Source organism: Ursus maritimus, unplaced genomic scaffold, assembly GCF_017311325.1.
Source record: "Ursus maritimus isolate PB19 unplaced genomic scaffold, ASM1731132v1 scaffold_10, whole genome shotgun sequence".
In the NCBI taxonomy this organism is placed as follows: domain Eukaryota; kingdom Metazoa; phylum Chordata; class Mammalia; order Carnivora; family Ursidae; genus Ursus; species Ursus maritimus.
In genome coordinates, this window is record NW_024423344.1 from 77,213,917 (window position 1) to 77,232,407 (window position 18,491).

At 52.0% G+C, this 18,491-nt stretch overlaps 1 protein-coding gene across 2 annotated transcripts in view; it reads right to left on the minus strand.

Annotated features, from left to right (window-relative positions):
- The window catches only part of CARS2 (cysteinyl-tRNA synthetase 2, mitochondrial), a 45,819-nt gene extending 29,217 nt beyond the window's left edge, over nt 1–16,602 (minus strand). The window contains exons 1-7 of one of the 2 annotated variants that reach the window (XM_040624623.1): nt 16,391–16,602; nt 16,024–16,074; nt 12,922–13,039; nt 6,189–6,260; nt 5,966–6,071; nt 4,022–4,105; nt 1,564–1,693 (exon numbers count right to left, since the gene is read on the minus strand). In XM_040624623.1, the coding sequence (XP_040480557.1) occupies nt 1,564–1,693; nt 4,022–4,105; nt 5,966–6,071; nt 6,189–6,260; nt 12,922–13,039; nt 16,024–16,074; nt 16,391–16,602 (773 nt within the window). The remainder of the gene's footprint in view (nt 1–1,563; nt 1,694–4,021; nt 4,106–5,965; nt 6,072–6,188; nt 6,261–12,921; nt 13,040–16,023; nt 16,075–16,390) is intronic. The other variant, XM_040624628.1, reaches the window with a different exon arrangement.
- Nucleotides 16,603–18,491: the final 1,889 nt, after the last annotated feature.

Here is an 18,491-nt window from a genome sequence, read left to right on the forward strand (position 1 = left end):
CCACATCAGGCTCTTCCGCTATGAGCCTGCTTCTTCCTCTCCCACTCCCCCTGCTTGTGTTCCCTCTCTCGCTGGCTGTCTCTATCTCTATCGAATAAATAAATAAAATCTTAAAAAAAAAGAACGGAAAACCAATAAATAAACCCCCAATTATATGGTCAATCTTCAACAAAGCAGGAAAGAATATACAATGGGAAAAGGACAGTCTCTCCGACAGATGGTGTTGGAAAAACTGGACGGCAACACACAAATGAAACCGGACCACCCTCTTATGGCACACACAAAAATAAACTCAAAATGGATTAAAGACCTAAATGTGAGAAAGGAATCCATCAAAATCCTAGAAGACAGCTCAGGCAGTAATTTCCCTGACACCCTCCATAGCAACATCTTTCAAGATATGTCTCCACAGGCAAGAGAAACAAAAGCAAAAATAAAATATTGGGATTTCATCAAAATACAAAGTTTCTGCACAGAAAGGAAGCAATCAACAAAACTAGCAGGCAACCTACAGAACGGGAGAAGATATCTGCACATGACATACCCAACACAGGGTTAGTACCCAACATGTATAAAGAACTGGTACAACTCAACATTCCCAAAGCAAATAATCCAATTAAAAAATGGGCAGAAGACACGAACAGACATTTCTCCAGAGAAGACACAAATATGAAAGGATGCTCAACATCACTCATCATCAGGGGAATGCAAATCAAAACCAAATTGCACCTGTCAGAATGGCTAAAATCAAAACCACGAGAAGCAGTGTTGGCAAGGATGTGGAGAAAGGGGAACCCTCCTGCACTGTGGGCAGGAATGCAAGCTGGTGCAGCCGCTCTGGAAAACTGCATGGAGTTTCCTCAAAAAGTTAAAAATAGAGCTACCCTATGACCCAGCAATTGCACTTTTGGGTTATGTTTTGTTGTTGTTGTGTCGTTGTTGTTTTTTTGAGACAGAGAGAGGGAGAGAGAGCACAAGCAGGTGGGGCAGCAGGCAGGGGCAGAAGGAGCAGCGAACTCCCAGCTGAGCAGGGAGCCCGATGCGGGGCTCGATCCCAGGACCCAGGGATCATGACCTGAGCTGAAGGCAGACGCTTAGCGAACTGAGCCACCCAGGCGCCCCACCCTTAGCCAAACTCTGGAAGCAGCGCAAGTGTCCACTGACAGATGAATGGATAAAGATGACGTAGTAAATACATACAATGGAATAGTACTCGGCCATAAACGTGAACGACTCTTGCCATTTGCAACAACGTGGATGGAGCTAGAGAGCGTAATGGTGAGCGAATAAACCAGAGAAAGACAAATACCATATGACTTCACTCCTATGTGGAGTTTAAGAAACAAAACGAACAAAGGAAAAAAAAAAAAGAGAGAGGCAAACCAAGAAGCAGATTCTTAAGTACAGAGAACATGCTGAAGGTCACCCGAGGGGAGGTGGGTGGGGGGCAGGGGACGTCGGGGACGGGGATTAAGGAGTGCGCGCCATNATGCTGCTCACACCCGCCCCCTCTGCTGGCCAAGTGCGGCACTGCGCGAGCTTGCACAGAACACAAAACCTTACCTCGAGAGGGTGGAACACTCGATGTGCCAGCCGGGTCTTCCCTTTCCCCAAGGAGAGGCCCAGAACACCTCCTGGGGCTTGGCTGCCTTCCACAGGGCAAAGTCGCTGGCATGCCGCTTGTCAGAGTCAACTGCCAACAGCAAATGATCGATCAGGGGCGAGAATCTACAACAGGCAAACCCACGCAGCATGGCCAAGACGTCCCAAAGACGCTGCTCCTTCCTGCATGTGACCTCGCGCTCCTCTTGCCCCACGTGACGGCCAGACGGACCACCCCACGCCTTTATCTAAGACACGCCGGAGCAGGAGGTCTCAGCACGGAGGTGAGACCGGTTTCAGCAAGCAGAACAGTCGAGATTCCACCTAGCAAACACAGACCCTTCTTCCTAGGGATGCACTGAGCTGAGCTGTCTGCCTTCCTTACTCTCCTCCTAAGAAAGCTAGGTGTGCCAGCGAATGAGTTTCAGAGCAACTTCTCCCCCAAAAGACAATTACACAGAGAAAAAAAGTTACCAGAGTGTCAGTGACATTCGAGGAGCAAGAGAACCCAGAAGAGGAGGGTGAGGTGATGGTACACACTGTACGAGCCAGTGCTGGGCTCCCTCTGTTCCAAAACGTAAGCAGCCACGATGCCCTGACAGGTGAGCGAATACACATGGTGCTGTATCAAGGGAATATTACTCAGCACTAAAAGGAAATGAGCTATCAAGTCATAAAGAGACATGGACGGTGGCTGCGTCCCCTGTCCCCAAGGGGCTCTGCCCTTGCCTGGGTCCCGGTGGGACCTGGTGGCTTCAATGCACATTTTCACTTGAATGTGTATTAAGTGAAAAAAGCCAGTCTGAAAAGGCCGCACACTGTATGATTCTAACCTGACGGCATTCTAGAAAAGGCAAAACTATGCAGACAGTAAAAGACCATGGGCTGCAGGGGTGAGGAGGGAGGGAGTTTGAGCAGCTGGAGCACAGGGGTGATCAGAGGGCAGTGAAGCGACTGTGTGGGACATGCAGCATTACACACTTATCCGACCCACAGAACACACAGCACCACACGTGTGCTGGATTCGGGGGGAGATGTGTCCATACAGGTGCACCCGCTGTGACAGATGTCCCATTCTGGTGCGTGACATTCAGAACAGGGAAGGCTGTGCGTGAGAAGCATCAGGGGAATGTGGGAAATCACTGCTCCTTCCCCTCAACTTTGCTGTGAACCCACAAGTGCCCTACAATAAAGTCTATTGTTTTTTAAAGATTTATTTATTTGAGAGAGAGAGAGAGAGTGGAGGAAGGGGGAGAAGGAGAGAGAGACTCTCAAACAGACTCCCCGCTGAGCAAGGAGCCTGACACAGGGCTCGATCTCATGACCCTGAGATCAGCCCTGAGCCGAAACCAAGAGTTGGACGCTTGACCAACTGTGCCACCCAGGCGTCCCCTAAAATCTATTAAAACACAAAAGCATTGCTGACACTAGAATGTGTCCCTGCTTTCCCAGGGCACAGCAGCAAACCCACACGCGTGGGCAGTCTAGCGGTTCTCGGTTCTGGTCTTTCAGGAGGGAGCAGGGTACTTATGAGTAAGAGTAACAAACACCACTTCTGAGGAAATAATACTGTTAGTAATTAAATGTAAACGGCATCATGGGGGCACCTGGGTGGCTCACTGGGTTAAGTGTCTGCCTTCAGCCCTTCAGCCCAGGTCATGATCCCAGGGTCCTCGGGAGGCCCCACGTCGGCCTCCTTGCTCAGCGGGGAGCCTGCTTCTCCCTCTGCCTGCCGCTCCCCCGGCTCATGCGCTCGCTCTGTCAAATAAATAAAATCTTTAAAAAATAAGAAATGGAAAAATAAATGGCATCATTTATAGAGAATATAATGGCTAAAGACAAATTACTTGGACAATGTGGCTTTTGAGTTTTTGCTTGTCTTTATTTGGCTCTCTTAAATAGTATTTTTTTAATTTAAAATTATTTTTAATTTAAAATTTTTTAAAAAACCATTTTAAATTTACTTCTATATACGTACTTCTTCTCCATAAAAATAACGTCAATCTAACAATCACTGGAACAGGAGAGAATGTAGGAATAAATTAAAATACACCGGGATTGTAATATATGGTAAAATACCTACAGGGATTTACTATACGGCAAAATATAGTTGGACCTGAGTATGACAGCAAGATGGCAAAGAGTGTTAAAAGGTGACAGCACACGTGTGTGTCCGCGGGAAGCCGGCGGCCCAGCAAAAGTGCCCTCCGCAGGGAGAAGAGCGGAGGACCTGGCTGGCGGGAGGAGACTGATAACCTGCCCAGTGGAGGTCACACTCCACAAGCTTACTCGCTTTGGAAACAACGAGTTACATTTAGAACACAGCTGGGACGCACGGCCTGGCGCCATCCCCAGGCCTGAGATGCCGAGCCTGCGCTTCAGACTCCGGACCCGAGGCGGGAGGCTGGGGTCCACCCACCTGGCTCTCCGACCGGACTGGGGACCGCACCGACCAGCTTGCCGTACTTGTCTCCTATCGACTGCAGGTCGAAGTACACGTTGCCTGTTTTATAAAGGTCATGAAGAAGTCATCATTTCTCTGAATCACCGAATTCCACCCCAGAAACCAACACTGTACTGTATGTTAACAAGCAAAATTTAAATAAAGAAAAATCAGTTCAAAAAAGAATATGAACAATTACTGCAAATTAAGAAAAAAAGAATTCATTTCTCAGTCTTAAATATCAGTGTCTATGTAAGCGTAGCAGCTAACAAGTAGTGAGCGTTCAAACACAGGATATGGCATCTGGTCTTCACGTGGCCCCTGTCCCGTCTCTAAATCAGGATGAACGCCAGCACCGCTGTTCTATGAGAGCACGCATGTGGACGCGCCACGAACATCCAGGGCTGGAACTGAGAACCCAAGTGTAAGATCCGTGTCCAACGCTGGGATGGTCCGTTTCGGGAGCAGTCACCACGTGCCCACACACAGCTCTGTGCTCTCAGCCCAGACAGTCTGCTCCGCCCTCAAGCCCTCCAACTGAGGAGCGGGACCCCGGGGGCCGTCCTCATCACCCAGAGCTCACGCGCAAGCTCCCAGTACGCTAGGGAGGAGCTGGGGGCTGCGGGGGGGCGGCTGTCCCAGGAGTCGGGCCTGGGCGCACTGTGAAAACTCTCTTTCACGGAGGACACGTTTCTCCCCACCTCTGTTCACATTAGCAATTTGCTGAACAAAGAGTTCAAAATTCAAATCACAACCCAGCTTTTATGGAATTGTCATAAAGTCCAAATTAATGGTGTTTGTGTTAATGTCACCTTATTTTGATTATATTTACATTATCAGTATTAAAAACTTACAATAAAGCATCGTAATAAAGCAATAAAGCAGCGAAATCTATTGCTAAGTCTGGCCCTCTGCCCCGTGAGCGTTACTCTGGGCTGCTCGTCCCATTTCATGTTTCATGGCAGCGGGAAAATGCCTGTATTTTCAGGGAAAACTCCAGTTCAGTCACCCAATCCCCTTAAAAACAAGTTTTTCTTGGAGACAAAATCTAAATATAGCAAATACGGTAAAGCAAGGAAACTGCAAACTCTGGTGTATGCGCAGGTGACTGAGAAAGGCAGCACCCGCATCTGCGGACCTGGGCCCGTCGCAGGGACCTTGGCATGCAGGTAGGACCTCTGAAGGGAGGGGGCTTACTGCCAGTAACCCGCAGGAACCGTGTCTGTTATCAGGCTTTATACTTTGCTATTTACTTGCAACAAGCATTACAAGAAGCACGTATCCCAACTCTGGGCTGGGATGTTAGTGGGTCATTCACTGGAAACGAAAGGTTTTTATGATCCCAGCAGCGACGGAACACGAGAGCATGAACAGCAAGCTAGGGCGGCACATGGCTGCAGCCAACGGGCATAGCACAGGCACCAGAGGTGGGCTAGAGTCTGCTTTCAGCCCTGAGCGGAGAAGAAACGTCCCGGGAGGGTGGAAGCTCAGTCGGGGTGCGCAGCAGGGTGGGACTTGGGTGGAAAGGGCTGGAAGGCGGGAGGCGTGGCTGTGGGCCACAGGGGTGGCAGCAAATGGCAGGCCAGAAGCAGGGTCTCCTAAGCCGTCAGCAGTGAAGTGTGCCAGAGGGACGTGACCAGGCCCAGCCAGGGGCAGGCGCGGGCTGTCACCAGTCAGCAGTGGGTGACGGAGGCCGAAGGGACAACCCTAGGCAGGGAGCGGCCAGCGGGAGACCAGGCGGCAGGGGGCAGAGGACCGGATGCGTTAGGGAACTGTCCAGCACCTTGGTGGGAAAAGGCAGCGAAGCCGTAAAGACGGCAGATCACTCGGCGAGCTCCAACAACTCGCAAGCACATGTCCAGTTTCTCAAAATCCCACTGGTATTTACCCAAGGATCAGTGGAAGTGACAGAACCCCTACCTTGTGCTGTCGAATAAGCGTGCCTGTTAGCAATGATTCCTTCGATGAAAGAAATGATCTGAGGAATATTTTCAGTTACCCTCAAGTACACGGTCGGGGGGAGAACCTGATGGAAAGCAAAGGAGAGATGACCTTCCACAGGTGAAAGGCGTCGGTCGGCCACACCGGCTTTCAGTGCTCACGTCCCCCCCTCGCTGCGAGAAGACTCAGCAACGCCCTTCACCTTCAAGGCTGCCATGTCTTGTTTAAAATCCTCTTCATACAGATTGGCGAGAGAAGCTGGTGACACGTTCATCTGCAGAAACACGAGGCGAGCCGGTCAGCAGGTCGGGCCCCCCGCGAGGGACCTTTCGTTTTAGCTCCCAAACTCATTCTAATAACTTAGCTAGTCACAAAGGCTGACTGACCCCGTTTTCTGGTTAGAGACAAAAAAGGAATAAACAGTGTCACGATTTCTGTTACATAATTCAAAACAAAACCCCCAAACACACAAAAAAGCCTCTGCTTTTCTAGGGCAAGGGGAAGCTAGCTCAGTGTTTTCTACATCATAACCAGAAACTTGGGTTCCTACCTTATCCCTGCCCCTGGGGCAGCAAGAAAACCTGTCAAAAACACATGAATGAGGAACTCTCTAAGAAGTGTTTGGGAAGCAACAGAACAGGTGCAAACAGGTGCAAACACGGGCAGGTGGCTGGGCTGGGGCGCAGGGGCACAGGCAACCCCCAGAGACAGATGTCACATTCCGAGCACGGGGCATTTGGGGGCACGCTCTTGTAGCCCCAGGGGCTGAGGGCGCTGGCACACAAAACCAGGCTCCCTGAAGTATTGTCTACTTTTCAGCAGAAAAAAATGCTCCAAGACCAGAAGCACAACAAGTATTGGACACCGTGCAGCTGGTGAGGGGACGGGACTCCAGCTCCTGCTCCTCTGGCCCCGGAACCAGAGCTCCGCTCCACAGCCAACGCACTGCAGCTCAACACACCTTCTCAAGTGAGAGGCCACCTCCAGCCCCACCCGGGGCCCCAGAAAGGCAATCATCCTAGAAACCGCGACCACTGGACATTTACTAAATAAGTAAGCCTGGTGAACAAAGTGACTTTTCAGCCATGTGGCCGTGGGCAAGGCAATGAGCCTCTGTGCCTCTGGCTTGCTTTGCAACACAGAGAGGATCCCACCTAATGACCCCCAAGACTGCAACAGGGACCCGTGTGCATCTGGGAAAGACGACCGTGTGAACGGACGATGCTGTGTTCACGCCTCTGTTAGAGACAGGACACCCGGATCCCAGACACATCTGCACCCCCTCCTGAACACAGCGCGCTGCACACACGGCCCGTCCTCATGCCCTCTTCCATCTGCGGTAACACACGTGCCAGTCCATTTCTGAGCTGCAGATCAGACGCCAGACTGCGGGTCGGAGGGCAGGTGCTCACAGCCTGGTGGGCCACCTGCCGCCCCCACGGAGGGTGCGCCGGTCTGAGCCTGACTGAGCCCCGACCTCGCAGCGGGCACTCTTCTGGACGTTGGCAACGTGGCGGCTAACAATGGCTTTCTCCCCGAGGTTTAACGTGTACTTCTCTCCTCCGAGGGAGCCTGAGTGTCTCCTCACATGTTCAGGAGCCATTCATGTTAACAGTCAGTAATCACCACACCCACTGCTCCACCGACTGGCAGAGTGCTTCTTGTCGATTCGGAGGAAGTATTTTTACATGAAAGAAATTAGCCTTTTATCTCTGATGTGAATTTCAATTATTTTCACAGTCTTCCAACTTTATGCCTATTTTCTGTTATGTAGAAAATGTCATTTCTATATATTTTTTAAAAAGATTTTATTTAGGGGCGTCCGGGTGTCTCAGTTGGTGAGGCGTCTGCCTTTGGCTCAGGTCATGATCTCAGGGTCCTGGGACTGAGCCCCACATCGGGCTCCCTGCTGAGCGGGGAGCCTGCTTCTCCCTCTGCCTGCTGCTCCCCCTGCTTGTGCTCTCTCTCTGTCAAATATATAAAATCTTAAAAAAAAAAAAAGACTCTTAAACAAAAATTATTTATTTGAGAGCGAGAGAGAGCATGAACAGAAAGGAGGGGCAGAGTCAGAGGGAGAAGAAGACTCCCTGAAAAGCCAGGAGCCCAACGTGGGACTTGATCCCAGGACCCTGAGATCATGACCTGAGCAAAGGCAGACACTTTACTGACTGAGCCATGCAGGCGCCCCAATCCTCTTCTTTTACAGACTTTTCCTGGCCCCACAGAGACTCTAGAATCCACAGCTCTAGTTCTGGAAGGGGGAGTATGACAAACCAACGCTGCCCAAACACGCCAGCCCGGTTCCACACGCGGCTTCTCCAGCTGACGCACACGAGCCCAGAGGCCATGGTTCGGAAACGCTGAGGAGCAGGCAGCTGCAAGTGGGCTACCAATCTGTTGCTGGCCTTGCACAAGAGAGTGGAATCATATTCCAGAACAAAAGCTTTTACATTTACTCTTTCACCAACGGGTCACTCCAAGTATCTGGACAGCACGGCTCTCATTCCCCGAAAAACGAACTGCACGACGTGGGTGCTGAAATGCGGTCTCAGTTGTCGATCTTGGGTCACTGTCCAGCTGACCACCACAAACCATCTCAAGCTGCCTCTCCCCCAGGGCCCTCGGCACTCAGCCACAGCGGCCAGCCTTCTTCCCGCAGCACAGACAGAACCCTTTCGGCCTAGGTCACTCTGACATGGTCATCCCACTTCTTCCTACACACGTACCATTCCTCCCGTGGTGCTCGCCCCGGAAGTCCTCCCTGACAAGCTTAGCCCTGTGCCACACATTGAAGTCAAGGGATCCAGAAAAATGTAATATTATAATGTACAATATTGTAAAAGCAAGTGCAGGAGCAGATGGCACGAAGAGTCTCGCCATCACTTAAAAAGGTTGCATTAGATAAAAAAACAGCCTTTTTGCTGACACTAAGAAACAAATAGGTGTGCTCACAGCCAGGTTTCAGAGGCACCCTTGACCATCTTAAAGAGATACTTGAGAACGACCCTTCAGTGCCACGCTAGCATCCTGCCAAGTGCCGAGGAGGGAAATTTTCAGATGTCAAAAAAAAACGCTCCCTACATAGAGAACCTTCCAGCCAGTTCCACCAACCTGCTCATAGGCTAAGTATGATACAACTCTTGAAAGGAACAAGCGCCGCTCCTCGTGGCATTTGTGAAATCATCTAAGTAACTTCATTCTTGCCGAGTTTACCCTGTGCCGCATCCCCATCCTCACCCGCTGGGCTCACGGCCCCCACCCCGCCCGCACCAGAGCCCCTCAGCCCCTCCCCCTTTCCTTGCCCGCCAGCCCTGCCTCCAGCCTCCCAGCAGGGCTTGCAGCTCGCACGTCCACCTCCGAGTTTGAAGATTCACAGCAGAGCCTGATTCATCAAATACAGAGACAGTGGTGTGAGGTCTCAGTTCCCCGCTGAGGGTGAGGGCAGAGAACGGATGAAACCCTCACCTGGGTCACCTTCCTCCATGACCAACGCCTCCCTCCGTGGTGTCCCTTCCAACTCTGTGCTCACTATGCCAGAGACCACGGTTTGCTTGCTACCAGCTCCATCCACCCTGCATGGAGGGCCCCCTAAAGCAGGTCTTCCTGCTCAGCACCTCTGGGGTCAGCCTTCCTTCCCAGCGACGACCCTGGCCCCCTCCTCAGGGTCCCCCCATAGGGACCATCCCAGCACACTCCAGAGAACAGCACAGCTCCCTGCCCCCGCCTCTCCCTATCCATCCCACCCATGGATCAGAGGATGCTCCTTTCTTCCTCCTGTTTGCTCAGAAGCTTCACTCTAGAATCCAAAGGCTGTGCCCCCCACGAGTGGCTGAGCCCACACGGAAGTCAGACAGCCCTGGACAAACAGCTCCAAACTCAGGCCCCTCCTCCTGCACTCCACACGCAGGATACTGCAGGGTCGGCCATCTGACCTGCCTGGGGACCTCTCGCTCCCCACAAAGGGATGACTCACTTTGCCCCGAGGGCCTTGGCTGGCCCAGGGGACACCTGACCCCAGGGGCAGAGACAGAGAGCAGCAGGGACGCTGATGAATCCCGAATGCTAGCCTACACCCTTCGCTTCCAGCCTGCGGTGTCTTCTGACGCCAAATGTTGTGGCACCTTTTCCAACTCCGGCCACTTTGGTTCTCCGGTGGCAGCCGGGTGTCCACGATCCAACCCGAGTCTGCCTATTCTGACACTAACTCCCGGGTCAGTGCAGGCTCCACGGGACTGCCCCCTTCAGACACCAGCCTCCACGGGGTCCCCTGGCTACTCGAACTCCAGCCATGGAGTCTAAATTTGGGGGTTTGATCCGAGTCACAGAACTCAGGAAAGCAGGCCACTTGCCATCCCTAGTTTATGAGAAAGGACACAACTCAGGAGCAGCCAGATGTAGGAGACACACAGGGCACGGGGTGGAGCTCCCAGGCTCTCCGATGCCGCCCTCCCAGCATCCACCTGTGTTCATCAGCCCGAAGCACTGAGCCCCCTCATTTTGGGGGTGTTTATGGAGGCTTCATTACTTGGGACAGGTGATTAAATCCCTGGCCACTGGCAATCAGCTCAATGCTAGCAGTAGTGGGTGAAAGTTCCCAGCTCTCGCCGTGGCTGGGTCTCTGGGACCCCAGCCCCAACCTGAAGCTCGCCAGGGGCCCAGCCGTGATCTTAGCAGCACACAGAAGACACTCTCTCTCACTAGATTCTGTGGGTTCTAGGTGCTCTGTGCCAGGTAGGGCAAAGTCCAAACATATCTTTATGATACCACAGCCCTGAGCTGACCAAGCTCCAGATTTCTGTATCCAAGTCTGCGTTTCTTTGGGTACCTCGCACTAACTCTGCTCTCCGGGGCGGAGCTCCCTCCAACCCCGCCCGCAGGCCCGTCTCTGGCTGTGTCCTCCACTGGACGGAACTGAGCCCAGCTCGAGCGCTCCAAGAGTCCACAGGACAAAGTGCAAGTCCCCAGTAGGTCCTCCAGGCCCAGCAGCCCCCACCTCTCCAGCCCCCTGCCAGCCCCCCCACCGCAGGCCCCCTGCCGGCCCATGGGAGCAGGACAGCGCGGGTTCCTAGGCTCCCTCACAGCCCCGCCTCGCTCGCCCCTCTGCCCAGATGTCCTTCTGCCCTCGCCCCTCACCATCCATCCTCTGCTCAGACTTCATTCTGGGCCATCCTCCCCCAGTGAGTCACGCCTGCATTCCAGGGAGGTGTGACGGTCTTCCTTGCACGCCCCTAGCCGGCCTTCTAAAATGAGCTATGTCGCACACACAGCAGCTCTCTGTGGGCTCGTCTGCCTCCCCGGAAGCAAACTCCGTGAGGCCAGGACTGGTCTTCCTCACCTTTGTCAGCACAAAGCCAGGCACAGGCCTGACTGACCCCGGACAGTTCGATGCGTGCTCAGGGACAGTTCTGGAAACGGAAATCGAGTCTCCAGTAAGGGACCACGATACACTGGCTCAGCTGTTCGGACAAGACAGACCCGGGAAATGCCACCGGGTTTCAGCACCGCCAGTAAATGCTCTCTGAACCACCCAACTCTGAGAAGAAAAATCTTATTTAAAAAACCGTTCCTCCTTGAACCAGTAACTCCACTTTGGGAAAAGTATATAGCGAAACAAGACAGAAGGAAAAAAAGATATTCACAGCAGCCCTACTTTTAACAGCTATAAACAACATAGCCAATGATGGGGAACCACTGAATAGCCCCCATGGCAAATGCTATCTAGTTGTTAAAAAGGCAAATAAGGGGGCACCTGGCTGGCTCGGTCGGGGGAGCATGCGATGCTTGATCTCAGGGTTGTGAGTTCGAGCCCCAGGTTGGGTGCTGAGATTACTTAAATAAGTAAAAATTAAAAAAAAAAAAAAAAAAAAAAAAAAAAAAAAGGCAAATTGGTAGGAAACAGGGACACATGGCTTCTAGAAAATAAATTTGAGTAAAAGCAGAATATGGGGGGACGCCTGGGTGGCACAGCGGTTAAGCGTCTGCCTTCGGCTCAGGGCGTGATCCCGGCGTTCTGGGATCGAGCCCCACATCAGGCTCCTCCGCTATGAGCCTGCTTCTTCCTCTCCCACTCCCCCTGCTTGTGTTCCCTCTCTCGCTGGCTGTCTCTATCTCTGTTGAATAAATAAAAATAAAATCTTTAAAAAAAAAAAAAAAAAAAAAAGCAGAATATGGAAGTAACTCCAGAGACCAAAAATAAGAACAGCAAATTAGGGTATCTCCATGCGCTGAAATGCTGTACGGCTATTTAAAAATGTTCAAGAATATTTAAGAACATGAAAAAATACTCAAAATACATGAAGTGGGAAAAGCAGACTATAAAACATTATAAAGTATAGACTGGTTTCCTAAAAAAAAAATCGTATATACAGTTTTTAGTACATACATCTTCTAAAGTAACAGGAATATAAAGCACTTGGTGTACGTTTTTGCATAGACTGGATCATTTAAGAATTATCTGCAGATCTTTAGCGATAACTGTTAAAGTTGCTAATTATAAAAACCAGAAAGTAGACTTAAGAATTTACCTATATTTAACTTAACCCTTCAGTTAAAACTTTCCCCCAAAAGCTTCCCCTAAATGATGCATGAGTTATAAGAGAAGAGCCCAGTGTACTAAACAAATGAGAAAACTGAAGCTCCCGTAAGCTAAGTTTCCCTAGCCCGAAGCAGGCCTTTGCCTTCCGTGTGCGAGGGAGGCCTGGAGGCCGCGGGAACAGGGCAGGGACGAGGCTCAAGCAGGGGACGAGGGCATCAAAGGCTTTGCTGCCCAGAATCGAACAGGCCTCCTTTACCAGGGCGGAGACTCCCCTGATCACCTGTCAGAGCGCTCCCGCCGAGCCACGTGTGGACGTGAGCCACGGGGGGACGGAGATGCAGCACACACCTGTGGAGCAGCTAGGGGGGCGGTCCCCGGGCACATCACCCTCTGCGCTTACCTCGGCGGCTCTGCGGATTATTTTATCGTCCACATCTGTGATTCCCATCACCACGATGATGTTGCAACCAAAAACCCTGGTGAGGATCCTTCGGATGATATCAAATCTAACATAGGAGCTGAAAGAAAAGAAATGTTAGGGCGTCTTTAATGCACAAAGTGACCACTGGGATCTTTAAAAAGGAATGCCTTGCATTTTAGCAGCCTGCCCCAAACTTTAGGTGTGTGAGGGAGCTGACGGTCCCGCATAGCTAGGAAGAGGGGAGTAATCTCTGCTCCCAACCTGGGGCTCGAATTCACGACCCTGAGATCAAGCATCGCAGGCTCCTTCCGCTGACCGGCCCACGTGGGTCCCCACAAGAAATCAACAAGGGCAACGCCTCCATGTCAGGCACACGGTGAGCTGTTTAATGCTGTAGCTGTTACCCGAGTTTACACTATTTAACTGGAGAAGAATTCAGTGGTAATACACTCTCACTAGGTAGTTAAAATCCTGAGAGCTTTTACTGTCCTTGCTTACGTCCTAGAAAAAGTGGACAGTTTTACTATGGCAAAACAGACCAACAGCAAACCAGGGACGAGGCCGTTAAAGCTTAGGGTATTACTCCCAAGAAATGTGCGCACTGTTGTAGGATATTAAAGCACCAGCCTGGGGCTCCTGGGGGGCTCAGTCGGTGAAGCGGCGAAGTGTCTGCCTTTGGCTCAGGTCATGACTCCAGGGTCCTGGGATTGAGTTCCACGTCCGGCCCCCTGCTCAGCGGGGAGCCTGCTTCTCCCTCTCACTCTCTCTCAAATAAATCTTAAAAAAAAACAAACCACCCGCTTACCGGCAGGCCATGCTGGGGCAGCCCAGACGTGGAAAATCAAAAGGGCTCAAGAGCCATTTAAAATGTCCAGAATCTGGTTTCCCATAAAAGCCACATCTCAGGGTCGGCGAATCTCATGCTCGTCTGTCACCCGCACAGTCTCTGTCAGTCAAACACGAGCCCTGTCATTGCACCCCGTCTGCTTCCCACACTGCCCCCCGCAACACAGCTCCAATGACCAAGCGAGGTCGCAAACTCCTTGCCAAGACAGATATTTAATCATCTGAAGCCTCAGGTTGCTTATTTATAAACCGGGCAGAACCCCACTACGCCCACGAGGCTGCTGACCACGATCCTCGTGCCTGTGCAGCACCACCTCCCGCAGGCATGAGCCATGCCCCATGGCCATCCCCGTGCCCTTCTTTCAGCTCCCCGCGAACCATGTCAGCCCCTGGGGGAGAACAGCACCACCACCTAGTGCCCTTAGGAGAATCACACCGGCTGGTGCGTGTAAAGCATTTAGAATAGCACCTGGCACACAGCAAGTGCTGTGTCTGTTATGTCTTTTTTTTTTTTTTTTTAAAGTAAGCTCTAGGCCCAGGGTGGGTGGGGCTTGAACTCATGACCCTGAGACTGAGTCGCGTGGTCTATCCACTAAGCCAGCCGGGCGCCCCAAGTACCTGTCTTTTTAAAACAGAGGTGTGGCTACCTGGGGAGTCGAGTGGGGAGATATGATGACCTGGACAGTACGTCGGGACAGACTTCCAGAACTGCAGAGATGTCCTTAGGATTTGGACTTTACCTTAGGAGTCGTGGAGCCGTGCTTGACCACCCCTGCCCCTAACACCTCCCAGCTTCTTCAGAATCTTGACTTTCTTGGGTTTTCCACCACTCAGGAGCATCCTGAATGACTCTGGAGGAATCCATCTTCCAGAGAGGATAACTGGTTATCCTCGAGGGGATGGGGGACGACAGTGACGAAGGGGGCGCTCAGGCTTCTGGGGTGATGGTAATGTGTCTCTGCCTAAGACCCGTGAACATTCATCCAGCTGTACCCTTAACATTTGTACTCCTTTCGGTATTTGTAAAGGCAAATACAAATTAGAACGTAGAGACTTGATTCTCCCAGCTGAAAATAAGGAAACAGACTCCCACTGCCCCTTTCTTTCAGAAATTTCTCAGCCCTTCCAAAATGTATGTAAATGGTTTTAATGGCTAAGGAAGCCTCTCGTGAGTCCCTCAACTCTGGAGTCTCAAGGACCTGAGAGACATCTCTTTGGAATGAAACCATCAAGCAAAGTAATGCTCCATCTCCCGGAGGGGGATGGGCCTGCCGCGTCCCCCCACTCCCCCCACTGCACGGAGCAAACCAACCCCACCTGCCCTCACAAACTGTATCCACCTGGCTCTATAAAAGACTGCGAATTCCTTCTGTCTTTGCAACCCTTCCCCAACATACTTTATACTTCAGTAAAGTGGTCAAAATATCCTTTTTAAAATTAATGGTAAGTTAGCCACTGATTGTTTTAACAAAACAGAAAAACACGCCAGCCTTCCTGGGTGATGCAGGATTTTGTAAGAAGTATGAGTTAAGGTAGCTTTTCACTTTTAGTCTACGTCTGAAACATAACAAGTTTAAAAAATGAACAAGGGAACATACAAAATACTAGGAAAAGTGCAATTTTGACAAAGATGGGATGCAGTGCAGCGGACGGTTAAGAGGTTGAGAAAGCAAGCTTCCAGGGGATCAGACACACCAGGTTCCGCTGCTTCCCAAATGTGTGGCCTCGGGCAAGCCACTTTCCCCAGCAACTGCTCAGCCCCCACCACAGTACTCCTCAGGTACTGGGTAAGCCGCACTTCCCGTGCGTTACTTCACAAATTTGTGAAGATTCAGACAGGTGGATACTATTATCACCCCCATCTCAAAGATGAAGAAACCAGGACTCAAAGTAATAAAAGGGCTTGTCCAAAGTTGGAAAGAAAATACACAGGTGGGGCAAAAATAACTTCTCAGGCTGACTCCTGACTCATCTCACTAGATCCACCAAGAAGCACTGAATTCCAAAACAGTCATTTAACACTGCTCCTCACTGCCTCCCTGTGAAATGGGTAGAAGGGCTTAGAATTCACTACAAGAACCAAATTTGACAACACGTGTGCTTCCCACAATACCTGGAATATACTCAGTATTCTTAAGTTGCCACTTGAGAGATGGAAAAAAATCTGCAAAAGGCTCTTTCTTTTCGAAATAAATGGTCCCTCCAAGTGTGGAAAATCAAATCCAGAACACTCACCAAGCATGGCCAAGGTGTGCATGATCATAGACAGTCGGTCCACAGCTATACCTAGAAACACGGTTAAAATCCACCATGTGGAACATATTTGCAGGAAAGGACAGCACATTCTCAGTTAAGATTATCATATAACCATGCCCTTTTAAAAATGTTAAGTAACTACTTCTGGGGAACCCATAGCCAAAGCCCGTCAAGTAGCCGGGACTACCCCAGTATCTCCAATTGTGCTTCCGCGGAGTTTGCACTTACGAACTGCCCCCCACCTGAGAAGCTTTTAGCGCGGCGCCTCCGCCCCGCAAACGCTGGGTGCACAGTCCTTCCCGCCCCACGTCCCCAGCACCCCGCTCCCCCAATCCCGGGCGGCTACCAGGAGGCGGCGTCCGCGCTGCCCACAATCAAGGGGTCTTTCCTCCGGGTGAGGCTGTTGTACACCTTGACGCCGGTGTCGTGGCCCGCCGGCTGCAGCCAGCTCTGCCCGCGCGCCCCCGACGCCGCCCGCGCCGGCCCCGGCCCGGACCCCAGGCCCAGCGCGGCCCGTAAGAGCCGGGGGCCCACATCCGCCCCGCGCGTCCGCAGCATGGCCGGCCCTCGAGCCGCGCCGAGCAGGGGTGCGCGCGGCCGCCGTGGAGGCTCGCCCCCTCCGGGAGGAGCTCGCACTGCACCCGCCCACCCGGAAGAGGGCGCCCAGATCCCGCCCACTCCGGACAAGTGCCAGGCAAGGCCCCGCCCAAACCGGAAAGGGCATCCTATGATCTGTCCAACCCAGAAGGTCGGACGCCCAGGCTCCGCCCAACCCGGAAGACCATCTAGCCACGCCACGCCCATGCCGGAAGGGGATCTGGCCGTGCCCGCCTATTCCAGAAGATGACCTACCCCCGAGAGGCAGTTGGTAGCTGCGGCTGCGCCGTCCCTTGGCCTGCGGGTCGCTCACTGCGGCGCTGGGGGCGTGGAGGAGTTCGGCGCGGGCGGATCGCGGCGCGGGCACCTAGGCGGTAGAGGGAGGCGCTCCTTCGCGCCGGCAGGGTGAAGGGGGCCCTTCTGCTCCTCGGATCCCGTCGTGCGGGGTGTTTGTGCTGAAACTGACGAATCGGGGTCGGTTCCCACCTCCGGCTAGGGAGCGGGAGGCCGCTGCGAGCCCGAGTTCACGGTGCGGGCGTCCGCCTCCGGTTTCTCCCCTGCTCGGGAAACACGTCTCACCCCAACACAGCACGTTTGCGCCCCAGCGCGCACGCTGCACATCCGCAACCCAGCACAGCACATCTGTACACCAGTACAGCACGTCTGCACCCCAACACAGCACGCTTGCGTTCCTAATGCACACAAGGCACGTCTGCACCCCAGCACAGCACACGTGCACCCTAACAGCTCGTCTGCAACCCAACAGCATGCTTGCACCCCAACACAGCATGTCTGCACGCCACCACAGCACGCTTGCACCCTAACAACACGTTTGCACCCCAACACAGCATGTTTGCACCCTAACACAGCATATCTTCACCCCAACACAGCACAGCACGTCTGCACCCTAACACATCACGCTTGCATCCTAACAGCACGTCTGCACCCCAACAGCACACAAGGCACGTCTGCACCCCAACACAGCACCTTGCACCCTGACACAGCACGTCTGTATCCCAACACAGCATGCTTGTACCCTAACACAGCAGTCTGCACCCCAACAACACACACAGCACGTCTGCACCCAACACAGCACATCTGCACCCAACACAGTACAGCACGTCTGCACCCCAACACAGCACCTTGCACCCTAACATAGCACGTTTGCACCCCAACGCACACACAACACATGTGCACCCTGACACAGCATGGTTGCACCCTAACACAAGGCACGTCTGCACCCCTATGCGTGCACCCAGCATGCCTCCGTTTAACAGCACAAAGCTCACTTGCACCCCAAGACAGCACTGTCTCCAGATGCGACACCAAAGTGAGGAAACCACCGGTTCGTCAAGTATGTGTAATAGGAAGTGTCTGCTTGGGATTCATTAAGGTTCAACATTCTCTATCATCTCTCTTGAGAACAAAAATAATCTGAATTGCGGTTTCAGTGCGACTTTTCAAAGGCGGATTCGTTTGAAGTTACTTTCAAATTATCTTGACAAAAGTGCCCTACTGATATCTTGCAAAAGAGTGTCTCAAAAAAGAAAGAAAGAAATCCCCTTTATTTTTGCATTCCTGAAAACCACACGGAGGTTCCTCAGTTCTTTTTTTGGTTTGTTTTGGTTGTTCTATGGAAAGGCAAATTCTTAAGCAGAGACAAACCAGTATGCTGCTAGAACACTTAAATTTTTTTTTCAAGATCCCTGGAGTCCAATTCTGCAACTCTTGTTTCAAGCTAAATTGTAGTCTAATGTAAACTATGTTCTAATGCATACAGCTAAAATGTTAAAACCTATTGTTCAGAATTAGGAGAATTCTCCATCAGTGCAGAAGCACAGGCTTCATGA